The 16,586-nt window shown below is 33.4% G+C and overlaps 1 protein-coding gene across 8 annotated transcripts in view; it reads right to left on the reverse strand.

Moving 5' to 3' along the window:
• Window positions 1-16,586, reverse strand: part of PIK3C2G (phosphatidylinositol-4-phosphate 3-kinase catalytic subunit type 2 gamma) — a 319,871-nt gene that overhangs the window by 187,616 nt on the left and 115,669 nt on the right. For all 8 annotated transcript variants that reach the window (XR_012125937.1, XM_073223871.1, XM_073223866.1 and 5 more), the window contains one exon: window positions 12,319-12,507. Coding sequence is in view for 7 of the 8 variants with exons in the window: in XM_073223871.1 (XP_073079972.1) it covers window positions 12,319-12,507 (189 nt within the window). In the remaining variant the exon portion in view is untranslated. The remainder of the gene's footprint in view (window positions 1-12,318; window positions 12,508-16,586) is intronic.

Raw genomic sequence — 16,586 nt, forward strand, 5'->3', positions numbered from 1 at the left:
GGCACACTGGCTCTCTTACAGTTTCCTAAATTATGTTTCTGCTCCAGGACTTTTCCATAGATTCCCTCTTTCCAGTCTTTTTGATGCTGGCCATCCTTACTGGTGTGAGGTGATATTCCATTGTGGTTTTAATTTGCATTTTCCTGATGATTATTGATGTGGAGCATCTTTTCATGTCCTTGTTGGCCATCTGAATTTCTTCTCTGGAGAACTGTCTCTTCATATCCTCTGCCCATTTTTTAATAGGGTTATTTGCCTTTTGGATGTTGAGGTTTGTGAGTTCTTTATATATTTTGGATGTTAAGTTCTTGTCAAATATGTCATTTACAAATACATTATCCCATACTATAGGATGCCTTTTTGTTCTGTTGATAGTGTCCTTTGTCATACAGAAACTTTTTAGTTCGATGTAGTCCCATGTGTTCATTTTTGCTTTTCTTTCCCTTGCTCAAGGAGATGAGTTCAGGAAGAAGTTGCTCATGCTCATATTCAGGAGATTTTTGCCTATGTTGTCTTCTAAGAGTTTTATGGTTTCATGACTTACATTCAGGCCTTTGATCCATTTTGAGTTTACTTTTGTGTATGGGGTTAAACAAAAATCCAGTTTCATTCTCTTACATCTAGCTGTCCAGTTTTGCCAGCATCAGTTGTTGAAGAGGCTGTCATTTTCACATTGTATGGCCATGACTCCTTTATTGTATATTAATTTACCACATATGGTTGGGTTTATATGAGGGTTCTCTAGTCTGTTCCATTGGTCTATGGGTCTGTTCTTCTGCCAGTAACAAATTGTTTTGATTACTGTGGCTTTGTAGTAGAGCTTAAAGTTTGGGAGCATAATCCACCCCCCCCGACTTTATTCTTCCTTCTCAGGATTGCTTTGGCTATTCGAGGTCTTTTGTGGTTCCATATGAATTTTAGGACGATTTTCTCTAGTTCGTTGAAGAATGCTGTTGGTATTTTGATAGGAATTGCATTGAATCTATAGATTGCTTTAGGCATTTTGACAATATTAATTCTTCTTATCCATGAGCATGGGATGTGTTTCCATTTATTGGTATCTTCTTTAATTTCTCTCATGAGTGTCTTGTAGTTTTCAGAGTATAGGTCTTTCACTTCTTTGGTTAGGTTTATTCCTAGGTATTTTATTATTTTTGATGAAATTGTGAATGGAATTGTCTTCCTGATTTCTCTCTCTTCTAGTTCATTGTTAGTGTATAGGAATGCCACAGATTTCTGTGTATTAATTTTGTATCCAGCAACTTTGTTGAATTCAGATATAAAATATAGTAGTTTTGTAGTGGATTCTTTAGGGTTTTGTATGTAGTATATCATGTCATCTGCAAACAGGGACAGTTTAACTTCTTCCTTGCCAATATGGATGCCCTTTATTTCTTTGTGTTGTTTGATTGCTGTGGCTAGGACCTCCAGTATATTGTTGAATAGAAGTGGGGAGAGTGGGCATCCTTGTCTTGTTTCCGATCTTAAAGGAAAAGCTTTCAGCTTCTCTCTGTTAAGTATAATGTTGGCTGTGGTTTTGTCATATATAGCCTTTATTATGTTGAGGTACTTGCCCTCTATACCCATTTTGTTGAGAGTTTTTATCATGAATGGATGTTGAATTTTGTCAAATACTTTTTCAGCATGTATGGAGATGATTATGTGGTTTTTGTCCTTCTTTTTGTTGATGTGGTGGATGATGCTGATGGATTTTCGAATGTTGTACCATTCTTGCATCCCTGGCATAAATCTTACTTGATCATGATGGATGATCTTTTTGATGTATTTTTGAATTTGGTTTGCTAATATTTTGTTGAGTGTTTTTGCATCTATGTTCATCATGGCTTTGGTCTGTAATTTTCTTTTTTTGTGGTGTCTTTGCCTGGTTTTGGTATTAGAGTGATGCTGGCCTCAGAATGAGTTTGGAAGTATTCTCTCTTCTACTCTTTGCACAACTTTAAGGAGGACAGGTATTAGGTATTCACTAAATGTTTGATAAAATTCAGCATTGAAGCCATCTGGTCCAGGTGTTTCGTTCTTAGGTAGTTTTTTTATTACCAGTTCAATTTCGTTGCTGGTAATTGGTGTGTTCAGATTTTCTGTTTCTTTCTGGGTCAGTCTTGGAAGGTTGTATTTTTCTAGAAAGTTGTCCATTTCTTCTAGGTTATCCAGCTTGTTAGCATATAATTTTTCATAGTGTTTTCTAATAATTCTTTGTATTTCTGTGGTGTCTGTAGTGATTTTTCCTTTATCAGTTCTGATTCTGTTTATTTGGTCAGACTCTTTTTTTCTTGATAAGTCTGGCTAGTGGTGTATCTATTTTGTTTATTTTCTCAAAGAACCAGCTCTTGCTTTCATTGATTCTATTGTTTTATTCTTCTTGATTTTATTTATTTCTGCTCTAATCTTTATTATGTCTCTCATTCTACTGACTTTGGGCCTCATTTCTTCTTCTTTTTCTAGTTTCATTTATTGTGAGTTTAGATGGTTCATATGGGATTGTTCTTCTTTCCTGAGGTAGGCCTGTATTGCAATATACTTTCCTCTTAGCACAGCCTTTGCTGTGTCCCACAGATTTTTGCTGTGTTGAATTATTGTTGTTATTTGTCTCCATATATTGCTTGATCTCTGTTTTTATTTGGTCATTAATCCATTGGTTATTTAGGAGCATGTTGTGAAGCTTCCATGTGTTTGTGAGATTTTTCATTTTCTTTGCATAATTTCTAGTTTCATACCTTTTTGGTCTGAGAGACTGGTTGGTACAATTTCAATCATTTTGAATTTACTGAGGCTTTTTTTGTGGCCTAGTATATGACCTATTCTTGAAAATGTTCCAGGTGCACTTAAGAAGAATGTGTATCCTGCTGCTTTTGGGTGTAGCATTCTGTAGATGTCTGTTAGTTCCATCTGTTCTAATGTGTTGTTCATTGCCTCTGTGTCCTTACTTATTTTCTGTATGGTTGATCTGTCCTTTGGAGTGAGTGGAGTGTTGAAGTCTCCTAGAATGAATGCATTGCATTCTATTTCCCCTTTTAATTCTGTTAGTATTTGTTTCACATATGTAGGTGCTCCTGTGTTGGGTGCATAGATATTTATAATGGTTATATCCTCTTGCTGGATTGAACTATTATCATTATGTAATGTCCTTCTTTATCTCTTGTGACTTCCTTTGTTCTGAAGTCTATTTTGTCTGATACAAGTAATGCAATACCTGCTTTTTTCTCCCTATTATTTGCATGAAATATCTTTTTCCATCCCTTCACTTTTAGTCTGTGTATGTCTTTGGGTTTACAGTGAGTCTCTTGTAGGCAACATATAGATGGGAATTGTTTTTTTATCCATTCAGTGACTCTATATCTTTTGATTGGTGCATTCAGACCATTTACATTTCGGGTGATTACCGATATGTATGTACTTATTGCCATTGTAGGCTTTAGATTCGTGGTTACCAAAGGTTCAAGGGTAACTTCTTTACTATCTAAGAGTCTAACTTAACTCACTTAATATGCTATTACAAACAAAATCTAAAGGTTCTTTTTTTCTGCCCCTTTTTCTTCCTCCTCCATTCTTTATACATTAGGTATCATATTCTGTACTCCTTGTCTATGCCTTGAGTGACTTTGGGGATAGTTGATTTAATTTTGCATTTGCTTAGTAATTAACTGTTCTACTTTCTTTACTGTGGTTTTATTACCTCTGGTGACAGCTATTCAACCTTAGGAACACTTCCATCTATAGCAGTCCCTCCAAAATACACTGTAAAGACTGTTTGTGGGAGGTAAATTCTCTCAGCTTTTGCTTATCTGGAAATTGTCTAATACCTCCTTCAAATTTAAATGATAATCTTGCTGGATAAAGTATTCTTGGTTCAAGGCCCTTTTGTTTCACTGCCTTAAATACATGATGCCACTGCCTTCTGGCCTGTAAGGGTTCTGCTGATATGTCTGATGGGCTTTGTATGTGATCTTTTTCTCTGTGGCTGCTTTTAATAGTCTGTCCTTATCCTTGATCTTTGCCATTTTAATTACTATATGTCTTGGTGGTGTCTTCCTTGGGTCCCTTGTGTTGGAAGATCTGTGCACTTACATGGCCTGAGAGATGATATCCTTCCCCAGATTGGGGAAGTTTTCAGCAATTACCTCCTCAAAGACACTTTCTATCCCTTTTCCTCTCTCTTCTTCTGGTATCACTATAATGTACCATATTTGGATTGGTCACACAGTTCTCTCAATATTCTTTCATTCTTGGTCCTCCGCAGGTTTTTAAAAATGGAATATGTCCAGTAAAAAACTCATCTTATGCCATTCCAATTTGCTCTTGTTAATTCATATCTCAGTTTATGATATAATTTCTCTCTCATTTACTTAAAACAGAAAGCTCAAAGCCTTCCTTATCTCTTCTCTTTTTTTTTTTTTACTTTCTTCTGAAATGTCTCTCAGATCTGCTCTTTGAATCTTTACTAATGATCAGATCAGGCTCAGACCATTTTTCAAATGGACTGTTTCAATACCTGACATCTATCTAATATCCTTGTTCTCATTTTCTAATTATTTTAGTCTACTCTCCACATTGGTATTAAAATTAACCTTGTAGAACATAAATCTGATTGCATGACTCCCATTCTTAACAAATTCAGTGGGCTTCAGTAGCAAGCTTGTAGTACAAACCTGTCTCATGAGGCCTAAAACAATTGAAACTAATCACCCTTTACAACCTTATCTCCCTGTATAATTCTGTCCTAATATGATAATAAGTTGTTAACTATGAACTTCCAAAACTGCACATGCTAGTCTTTTTTGAATGCCATTTCCTTTCTTTTCCACTCAGGAAATTCCTATGAATATATCAAGTCAGGGTTCAATTCCTTTGTGAAGCTTTCTTTACTTTCTCTTCTTTGGCATACGTAGCACTTTATGCTTTGATTATAGTATGAAGTATATTGTGTGATGATCTCTAGTTTAAGTCTTTCCCTCTAAATTGTATGTTTTCTAGTTTTCTAGAGACAGTCACTATGACTTGTCCTTCTGTCTTTTTGATTCATTGCACACCAATTTCTATGCACACATATTTTTGCTCAATAAAGAATGAAAAAGATACACCATCATCCATCACTTAAGTATTTAGTCAAATGTGGAAGTTATAAATATCTCCCTTTTCCATACTCCATTCTGCCTAATTACAATGCTAGTCAAGAATGGCTTTAAATATAAACTAATTCCTATGTTAAAGAATATAGTGGTTTGGTGCAAACATATTTTTGTGGCACATTTTTCCAAGGAAACTAATTTTGAAAGCTAAGGTATTGCTTGTTAAATATTATTCTTCCTACCAAACAATGATTTTATATTATGTGGGATGGCAAGTTCTCATACCTTGTCAAATTTTTATGTCAACTTCTGATGTAATCCTCTGATGCCAATTCAGAGCTGCTATTTTTAAATGAATACTTAGCTTGAACTGTCTTTTAATTCCTTGGGTAATTCTGCTTATTATTAGCATTTGAATACTTGGGTCTGTGCATCAGGGTTCAAGAAAATAGCAACCATCTGCCAAGAACCACAGATCTAAGCTGTTGGTCTCTGGTATTCTGACAGCACTTTCTCTAGTGGAAATAGCAGTCCTGGTGAGCACACTGCTGGCATTCAGTAGTGGAAATATTAACACCCTATGGCCCACACTAGATAAATTAAATCTCAGTATGTCTCTTGCTAAAAATAAACCAAAAGGAGGTGGCAAATCTTCAGACAGCATTAAGTCAACAACAATATTAAAAATTTTCCAAGATATAATTGAGCAGTTTTCAAGAGGTTAAACCATTGAAAAAATAGACTATTCAAAGAAGAAAAAATTGAGATTACTGAAGAACTCACTCTGACAACTCACTTAATAAGCACAAAGACTTTTTTCTCAGAAAAGACAGCTTTTTAATTCAGAGGAGTTGAAAGGTTCATTTCTGGAAACAGCTTGTTCTCCAGTTTTTTAATAGTTTGGTTAAACTGAGAGTGGGAGTTGTAGTATGAGTACAATGGAAATACACCAACCTTTTCAGTGACCTTCTTTGGTGCAAAGGAATTGTCCAATGAGCAAATAAATCAAGTTTCTACTATATCCCCTGAATGACACTTAGTAAACAGCACTCTATTTTGACACTAGTCCCTTATAACCTCTAAAAACCTGGTTATTTAGAAAAGAAATTACAATGAAGTAGAAACATCCAAGCATAAGATAGTTAAGTACTGCAGTTTTCTCTTATAAAACTATTTTAGGATAGTTTTATGTGCATATTAATATGTTAATAGTCTAGAATATTTATGTAGGTAATGTGTGAAGCATAATAGTTAAGATCGCAAGCTCTGTATCTCTGGATTTAACTCTAGCTCCTCAATTTACTGTCATACTGGGAAATTTAACCTCTGTAAGCTTCAGTTTTCTCATAAGTAAAATTGGAATAATAATAGTATTTATAGTTAAAAAGATATTGTAGATATTAAAATGAAATAGTACTAAGGTACAGTAAGAAAATTTTATTTTTATATTTAAAATATTAAGGGAGTCAAATATATGTTCAGCATCTACTTAGGTAAAGATGACTCTCTATAACCATAAAAATGCTTAGTTATAAGGGGTGAGGAAATATTGAAGTCCATCCAGTGAGTCCTCTTATTTTATAAGCAAGAAAAATTAAGCAGTATTATAGGTTCCATTCTGATAAAACTTTTTATAAAAAATGTTCCATGAACTTTACAAAAGATGTTGACACACTTAAATGTCTTTAGACCAAGGTACATCCTAAAGGAATTAACTTGCCGCCACTCAAAATCAGTTGATGCTTTAGAAACTTTAGAAAGTTATCCCCTAAGAAAATTATACTTTAGAGAGACTATAAAGATTCATTGTTTTGGCTTCTACTAATGTTCTTTTTAAAATTTTTGATAGCTTTATTGAACTACAATTCCAATGCCATACAATTTGCTCTAGTTGTACAGTTCAACATGTTTTTTTTAATTGAAGTATTGTGGATATACAACCATATATTGGATAAAGTATACAACACAGTGGTTCAACAGTTACCCATATTATTAATTACTTATTATTAGCACTTGAATACTTGGGCCTGTGCAGCAGGGTTCAAGATAATAGCAACCATCTGCCAAGAACCACAGATCTAAGCTGTTGGTCTCTTATACCAAGCAGTTACTACCTGTCAGCATAGGAAGATGACACAAAATCATTGCCTGTATTCTCCATGCTGTACTACTATCCTAGTGACCAACTTACACTATGATTGAGAATTTTTGTGCCCCTTTATCCCCCTCCCCCTCCCCACCCACCTACCCCTTGGTAGCCCCCAGTCACTTCTCAGTGTCTGTGCATCACTACTATTTTGCTCATTTTGCTTTGTTTTGTTTTTAGATTCCACAAATAACTGAAATCATATGGTATTTGTCTTTCTCTGCCGGGCTTATTTCACTTAACCTAATACCTTCTAGGTCCATCCATGTTGTTGCAAATGGCAGGATCTATTTTTTATAGTTGAATAATATTCCATTGTGTATATGTACCACATCTTTATCCATTCATCTATTGATGAGCACCTAGGTTGTTTCCATAACTTGGCTAATGTAAATAATGTGGCAATAAACATAAGGGTGCATATAACTTTTTGAATCAGGAATTTTATTTCTTTCACTTAAATTCCTAGAAGTGCAATTACTGGGTCATATGGTATTTCTATATTTAGTTTTTGAGGAAACTCCATACTGATTTTCATAGTGGCTGCATCAATTTATATTCCCACCAATAGTGTAGGAGTGTTCTCTTTTCTTGACATTCTCACCAACACTTGTTATTTCTTGTCTTTTGGAAAGTGGCCATTCTAACTGGTGTGAGGTAATATCTCACTGTGGTTTTTATTTGCATTTCCCTGATGATTACCAATGTGGAACATCTTTACATGTCCCTGTTGGCCATCTGTATTTCTTTAGAGAAATGACTGTTCAGGTCCTCTGTCCATTTTTTAATTGGGTTATATATATTTTTGGTGTTGAGGTGTATGAGTTCTTTATATATTGTGGGTGTTAAGCCTTTATCAGATGAATCATTTACAAACATATTCTCCCATACTGCAGATTGCCTTTTTGTTCTGCTGTTATTATCTATTGGTGTACAGAATCTTTTTAGTTTAATGTAGTCACACTTGATTATCTTTCATTTTGTTTCCCTTGCCTGCGGATATGTGTCCAGGAAAAAATTCCTTATGCTTATGTTCAAGAGATTTTTGCCTATGTTTTCTTCTATTAGTTTTATGGTTTCACATCTTACATTTACACCTTTGACCTATTTTTATTTTCTTTTGTGTATGGAGTTAGATAATACTCCAGTTTCATTCTCCTGCATGTTGCTGTCCAGTTTGTCCAACACCAGTTATTGAAGAGACTGTCCTTTCCTATTGTATATTCATGACTGCTTTTTTATATTAGTTGACCGTATATGTGAGAGTTCATATCTGGGCTCTCTATTCTGTTCCATTGATCTATGGGTCTGTTCTTGTGCCAATAGCATCCTGTTTTGATTCCTGTAGCTTTGTAGTACAGCTTGAAGTTGGAGAGTGTAATATCCCCAGCTTTGTTCTTCTTTCTCAGGATTGCTTTGGCTCTCCAGGGTCCTTTATGGTTCCATATGAATTTTATAACTATTTGTTCTGGTTCATTGAAAAATGCCATTGGAATTTTGATAAGGATTGCATTCAGTCTGTAAATTGCTTTGGGCAGGATGGCTATTTTGACAATATTAATTCTGCCTATCCATGAACACAGGATAGATTTCCATTTATTAGTGTTTTCTTTAATTTCTCTTATGAATGTCTTATAGTTTTCAGAGCAAAGGTTTTTCACCACTTTGGTGAGGTTTATTACTAGGTATTTTACCCTTTCTGATGGAATTGTATTCCTGATTTCTCTTTCTGCTAGTTTTTTATTAGTATATAGGAATGAAACAGATTTCACTTCACCTTCACTGAATTCAAATATTAGTTCTATTAGTTTTCTGGTAGAGTCTTTAGGGTTTTCTATGTAGAATATCAGGACATCTGCAAAAGAGTAACAGTTTAACTTATTCCTTATCAATTTGGATGCCTTTTATCTCTCTGTCTTGTCTGATTGCCATGGCTAGAACCTCCATCCAGTACTATGTTGAGTGAGAGTGGTGAGAGTGGACATCCTTGTCTTGTTTCTGATCTTAGAGGAAAGCTTTCAGCTTCTTACCATTGAATATGATGTTAGCTGTGTATTTGTAGAATATGGTCTTTAATTTTGAGGTATGTATCCTCTATACTCATTTTCTTGAGAGTTTTTATCATGAATGGATATTGAGTTTTTTCAAATGTTTTTTCAGCATTTATAGAGCTGATCAAGTGGTTTTTATCCTTCTTTTTATTAAAGTGGTGTATGAACTACATAAATCCCACTTGGTCATGATGGATGATCCTTTTGATGTATTTTTGAATCTGCTAATATTTTGTTGAATTTTGCGTCTATGTTCATCAGGGATATTAGTCTAAAACTTCTTTCCTTTGCAGTGTTCTTGCATTTTAGTATTAGAGTGATGCTGGCCCCATAGGATGAGTTAGGAAGTATTCCCTCCTCTTCTACTTTTTGTAATACTTTAAGGAGGATGGTTATTAAACTATTTTGAAAATGTTTGGTAGAATTCAGCTGTGAAGCCATTGGTCCTGGAATTTTGTTTGTTGGGAGTTTTTTGATAACCAATTCAATTTTGTTACTGGCAATTGGTCTGTTCAGATTTTCTCTTTCTGAGTCAGTCTTGGAAGGTTGTACTTTTCTAGGAATTAGTTCATTTCTTCTAGGTTGTCCCATTTTGGCATATAATTTTTTATAGATTTCTCTAATAAATTCTTTGTATTTATGTGGTGTTAATAGTAACCATTCCTTTTTTACTTCTTATTTTGTTTATTTGTGTCCTCTATCTTTTTTTTCATGGGAAGTCTGGCTAGGGGCTTGTCTATATTGTTTATTTTCTCAAAGAACCAGCTCTTGGTTTAGTTGATTTTTTTCTATTATTTTATTCTTTTCTATTTTATTTATTTTTGCTCTGATCTAGTTTCTTTAGTTGTGAGTTTAAACTGTTTATTTGGGATTGTTCTCATTTCCTGAGGTAGGCCTGTATTGCTACGTACTTCCCTCATATATTGGCTTTTGCAGCATCCCACAAATTTTAAAATGTTGTATTTCCTTGTCAACACTTCATATTATTTGTCTTTTTTATTATAGCCATATAATGAGTGTGAAGTGGTATCTTACTATGATTTTTATTTGCATTTCCCTCGTGGTTAATGATATTGAGCATCTATTCACATGTTTATTGGACATTTGTATGTTTTCTTTGGGGAAATGTCTATTCAGATTCTTTATCTATCTTTATCTGGGTTATTTATCTTTTATCTTGTTGAGTTATAAGGCTATTGATGTATTTTGGATACAATTCTCTTATCAGATATATGATTTGTCAATATTTTCTCTTAATCTGTGAATTGTTACCTTCACATGTTGAATCAACTTCCTTTGAGCTAATCAGTTCAGGAATGACAGGATAATTGTGTTAATATTCTCCTACTTGAGCAAAAAGCCAAATGAAATGCAGCAAAATATTTTACAGATTTTGGTTATTCTTATATATCCATACCAGAAAAAAGGCCTAGGAGTAAGGTAAATAAAAATTTGTGTTTTCCAGAAGGAATCAACCAGGTCCACAAGCATGAACTCTGAATGATTCCATTGAAACCAAAAGTTGTTAATTGATTTTCTTGCCTTATCATTAGGTCATTAATTCATTCAACTCCACAAGGTGATGTGAGGAATAAAGGTAATAGATGATTCCCTTAAAAAACATAATTTCAATGTTAAAAGAAGGCACAAATGATCATAATACATTTTAGAAAGTGATTCAACATTGAGTAATTACTACATCTAGGGTATTAGTAAGTCCCTGGAAAACAGAAACACTAATATGATCTGTTTTGCCTTAAGTATCTCTCAGTCTAATGTGGGCATATTATCCATTTCACATGTTACATGTAAACATATTGTAATAAAATGTAGTTCATAAAATAACAGAGCACTGTACTAAGTAGACATGGCCAATTCTACTTGGAATAATTAAGAAAGGATCCATAGAAGAAACTTATGAAAAAGGAAAAAGATCCAAGCTCAACTAACATAAAAATTCTCCTTCCCCCACAACTCTATCTATCTATCATCTATCATTTATTAAGGAAAAGTGCATCTGGGCATACATTCATGGATGGAAAACATCATAAAACTGAGTAAAATCTTTAACATGAAAGACAAATAATATAAGATTCGAGGATAATTTGTAAATTTTGAGCCTGGAAGATTGAGAGGAAGCTAGTAACTATTACAAATAATTGAAAAAGAAAACCCTTTTTTCTTCTTTCCCACCCCAGAAGTTTTGTAAAGGACACTAATTTAAAATAAACCTAAATAAATCACATTCAAATGTCCTTTGTCATTCTCTCCTCCACTTTTCTCCCTCTGTCATGATCTTTGTAGAGAATTCAGAATAGAGTCAGGTTGTACAATTCTCCTATGAGTCTAGAGATTAAAGACTTGCTTCATGGCATCAGTGAACTGATGCTATGAAGACAGATTTAAAGTACTTCTTTGCTGTGAATATAAAACTGAAGCCAAAAGGCCGCTTCCTCAAACCAAAGCTAGCTACTGAACTTGTTGCCACATGCTTTTTAACCCAGAGATATCATTACCCCATTACCCTATCCCTTAGCCCAATGGATTTTATTTTATTTTGAGGGAAGATTTGGAGAATATAAAAAGTATACATTTTTTTCTTATTCTTATTACCATTGGAATTGATATTAATTGTACACTTATTATAAGCAGGGTATTTTGCTACGACCTGTATACTTCAATAGTGAAAGATATGGTTCCAATTTTTAAGGACTTTTTTTTCCTTTTGAGAGGGGAAGGAGTACAGAGTTTTATTTTTCCCTATTTTTTTTTTGTTTGTTTGTTATTTCTGTAGGAGCAACTAGACTCTTTTCATGTAAGAAACTATGGCTATTAATTATAGATCAAGCTTAGTACAGAAGACACAACTATAGCTTAGAGTTGTTTAAAACTTTTTTGTATATTTTAGACTTATCTAAATTTGATATATATAGGTATTGAAATTGGGAACTAACAGAATAGTTATTGAAGTTCTATATTTTTTCTCTTTAAATTTTCCTTATCAGTAATATCATGCTTGTTGTGCAGTTCTTACCTCGAAGTCAAAAGTCCAAGTGCCTCCAAAGGGTGAGAAAATTTCCATCTTCTCAAAATGGTATGCATTTCTGAAACAGCCCTTTCATCCCATCCAGGGGCACTACCCAGGACTAAAGGAATGGAGCAGTTTTCACTATTGCAGTAGAAGCGATAAAACCATAAGTATCTTCTCTTTTCCTCAGAGAGTCTGCAAAACCAAATTGGAAACTGTAATTTACTGGACTTTGCTATACTAACAAATATTGCTATAAACAAGCAGTATAAAATCTTACTCCAGTTCTTTGAATTTTATTTTGGAAAACAAGTCCTTTATCTTTTTGTGACAGTTTGATAGGTTATTTCATCAGCTTATTTCCCACTACCTTTTTTTTTATAGAAAAATAAAATAAACCTCAGTTCAGATAATTCACACTGATTTTTCCTCCCTCTTATCCTTGCTGCTTTTTTAAATATGTCATTTTGGTTGGCAAAATCTCTGTCTCCTTTAGGGCAGACCAAGTTTATCTTGTAACATGTACCTCCTTATAAAAGAGGTAATCAACTTTCCTCTCTTATTTTCTTTAAACATTAATTTAAAGCCAAGTGAGACTGTGAAAAATGGCCTATTTTAAAGATGATGTTCCTTTGTCTCAAAACAAGTTGCATCAGAGTTCAGAAAACTCTGCTCTAAACTTCAAAAACAAAGATCTCAATTCATCCCTGGATTCTGACTCTAAACTGAGTTGGCTGGAGGTCTGGAGTTAAAATGCCACTGAAGAGAACTTCCTTAAATGTTCAAGTATTTCCCCCTGAGAATGGTCCAAAATAGAAGATCAAAATCTAGGACTAAGGCTACTGACTTGCTGAACAGTTTGTCATGTTTTGCTTGCACTCCAGCAGAAGCATTCAGAACCATAGTTCATCTGGAGGACAGCATTTCTCACATGACAATGACAGTTTTTAAACTCTGTCTTCTCCAAGCTGACACTCTGTTGCTCCTCTTGAATTAGCCAAAACTCCTAAGAGAAACACTAAAATTAGCTGAAACTCCTATGAAAAATAATAAAAGATTTTAAAAGTCAATTCTTTCTCTACAATTTCATGTTATTTTCATCTGTTAAATGAAAGGATTAAATTATAGATGATTTTTAATAAATGTTTGGGCTCCTTTCCTGTTTTGTTACTACCTTCCTCACTAGAAAGCCCTCTGAAGAAAGAATTCTATAACAAAATTATTACTAAATTACTAAAAGACATTATTTTGTTATTAAATTCCTTTTTCCCCATATTGAACAATGTTTTTTATTCACCTTTAATTGAAGCATAATTTATATAAAAGAGAATTTACAGATTCAGTTCAATAAATTTTAACAAATGTATATGCCAAGTAAAAATCACATTCCTTTCAAGATAAGACAGTTTTTTCATGCCACCAGATACAAGCACATATATGCTTTCTTTCACTATAGATTAATAATAACTATTTAAGCACTTCATATAAATTGAATCATAGAGAAAATTGTTTTTATTTATAGTTACTTTTACTCAGTATAATGTTTTGGAATTATCCATATTGTTGACTGTATCAGTAGTTCATTCCTTTTAATTTAGGAATATTATTTCTTTGTATGAATATACCACTATTTACTTATGCATTCTCTCATTTGATAGACATTTGATGGGATATTATGAATACAGCTGTTGTGAACATCTGTGTGTATGTTATTTCTATGGATCTACTTTTCGTTTCTCCTAGGAGCACCTAGAAATGTCAGGTATTTGTTTACCTTTAACTGTCAAACTATTTTCTGAAAATAATTTCAAACTAAATTCAAAATAATTTGTTTGAAGCTAATAATTTCAAACCATTTTCAAACTGAATTCTGTAAAATTTTACATTATTATGTACAGAGTTTGATAGTATCAACTGTACCACATTCTTGTCAACACTTGATTTTGTCCATTTATACATATTATCCATTCTAACTGGTGGAAAGTAGTATCTGTACTAACAACGGGGAGAATTAGAATTTTTATCTTAACAATAGGGAGTATTCTAATCAATGGCATGGTATTCATTTTCATTTATTTATTTAGGTTTTTAATTCTCTTAGCAAATTTTTTTACTCTTTGGTGTAGAGGTTTTGATATTATAAATAGAATTTAAAATAACATTTTCTATTTTCATTAGAATACAATTGCATTTTGATTTCACATTGATCTCAAATCTGTGACCTTGCATAACCATGTCATCTGAAAATAGAAACAGTTTTCTTTCTTTCTTTCTAACTTTCACACATTTAAGATTTCTTTTTCTTGCCATAGTGCACTGGCTATGACTTCTGGTACAACATTGAAGAGAAATATTTAGATAGACATTCTTGATTTGTTTCCAATCTTAGGGGCAAGACATTCATTCTTGTACCATTTAATATGATGTTAACTGTAGATTTTTCCATAGATCTAGCTTTAACTCAGGACTTTAAAGTTGAGGAGGTTCTATTCTATTTTGAGTTTTGTGAGTTTTTATAATGAATGGGTTCTGAATTTTGTCAAATTATTTTCCCAAATCTATCAAGAAGCGAGGGAGCATAATACCCCAGCAATGTTCTTCTTTCCCAGGATTGCTCTGGCTATTCAGGGTTTTTTGTGCTCCCATATAAATGTTAGGATTATTTGATCTAGTTTGTTGAAAAATTCTGTTGGTATTTCAATAGGGATTGCACTGAATCTGAAAATTGCTTTGGGGAGGTTGGCCATTTTAACAATATTAATTCTTCCTATCCATGAGCACAGGATAGATTTCCACTTATTTGTGTCTTTTTTAATTTCTCTCATGCACATCTTATAGTTTTCAGAGTACAGGTCTTTCACCTCCTCAGGTTTATTCCTAGGTATTATATTCCTTTTGATGCAATTGTAAATGGAATTGTTTTTTTATTGAGACTTCATTTGTTCACTGATATGTATCTTTTTACAAATATTCATACATGTATTTATAATAGTTCTATTGAAATTGTTATCTACAAATTTAAAAGTATTTAGGTTTCTTCCTGTTTATTGTTTCCCCCAACTCCAATTTATGGTTGTATATTCCTGACTCTTCCTATGTCTAGCAATTACTGAATTTATGCTAAACATTTAAAATGTCATTTTACTGATAGTCTGAGTTTTGTTATCTTTTGGTTGTTATTTTTCTTTTTTCTAGTAGGCAGTTAATTCCTAGCAGATAAATTGATCTTTTTGAGACTTTTAAAAAATAGTTTGTTAGGTTAGCCCTAGCATAATCCTTAATCTTGGGTTAGAGCACTCTCTCTCCTAATATGCATCCTTCTGGTTTCTTTATTGAATGCTTTGGGTATTCTGTGACCTTTCTCCATTCATACTGGTCAGCATTTCTATGTCTCCAAACATTGTGCAACCTCTAGAATCTACATTTATTTCATATCTCCGTGTAGTGGTTCCTTTGCAGGTCCCACAAAATCTCTCTCTGCTCATGAGCTGCTTAGTACTAAGCTAAACATTTAAGGGGACCCCAATACATATTTCTGTAACTTCTATCCTGTACAGTCTCCTTTCTTTCCATTATTATACTCTGGAAACTCCAGCTTCCCCAGAATTACTAAACTCTGATCTTTGCAAGACCTCCATGCTTTCTTTGACAATACCTCCCAGAGCCATGATGTAGAAGTGCTTCTGGGATGGAAGCCACTTTATTTATGGGCTCACTTCAAGCCCTGTCCAATTTCTGAAAGCAGCTGGTTCATATGTATTTTTCTTGTATCATATTTCTTTAAATCATGAGGATTAGTCTAGCAATAGGTATGCTTCACAGCCAGCGGTGCAGGCATTAATTACTTTCAAAGCAAATGTTTTTGTATTTTTTGTTCTGGGATCTTCTCCATTTTAGAAATACTAAGTTATCACAAAGACAGTATTTTTTAATTTTTATAAATATTACAGTTACATTTAAATTGAATTTCATGGGTCAGAACATTCTGTCTCTGATTACATTTGATAAACTTGATAGAAAGAATAAGTCACCAATAAAGTGGTAAAAGGTGATATTTTGAAACTGAAGTTAATTTCATTATATCACAAGTTTTATCACATTGAAGGCTGTTCTCCATCTGTTTTCACAGTACAGAATGAAATTGTACTGTACTGAGCATTAATAATTGTATTTGAGTGGGTGAAAGAGGAAAATGTTGCTTGTTTTATGTATAAATTATTCACTTAAATAGCAACTTAATAAGAAACAAGTTAGAATTCAGCATGGTTAATTTA

This window comes from Manis javanica, chromosome 15 (assembly GCF_040802235.1).
Source record: "Manis javanica isolate MJ-LG chromosome 15, MJ_LKY, whole genome shotgun sequence".
Classification (NCBI taxonomy): Eukaryota; Metazoa; Chordata; class Mammalia; order Pholidota; family Manidae; genus Manis; species Manis javanica.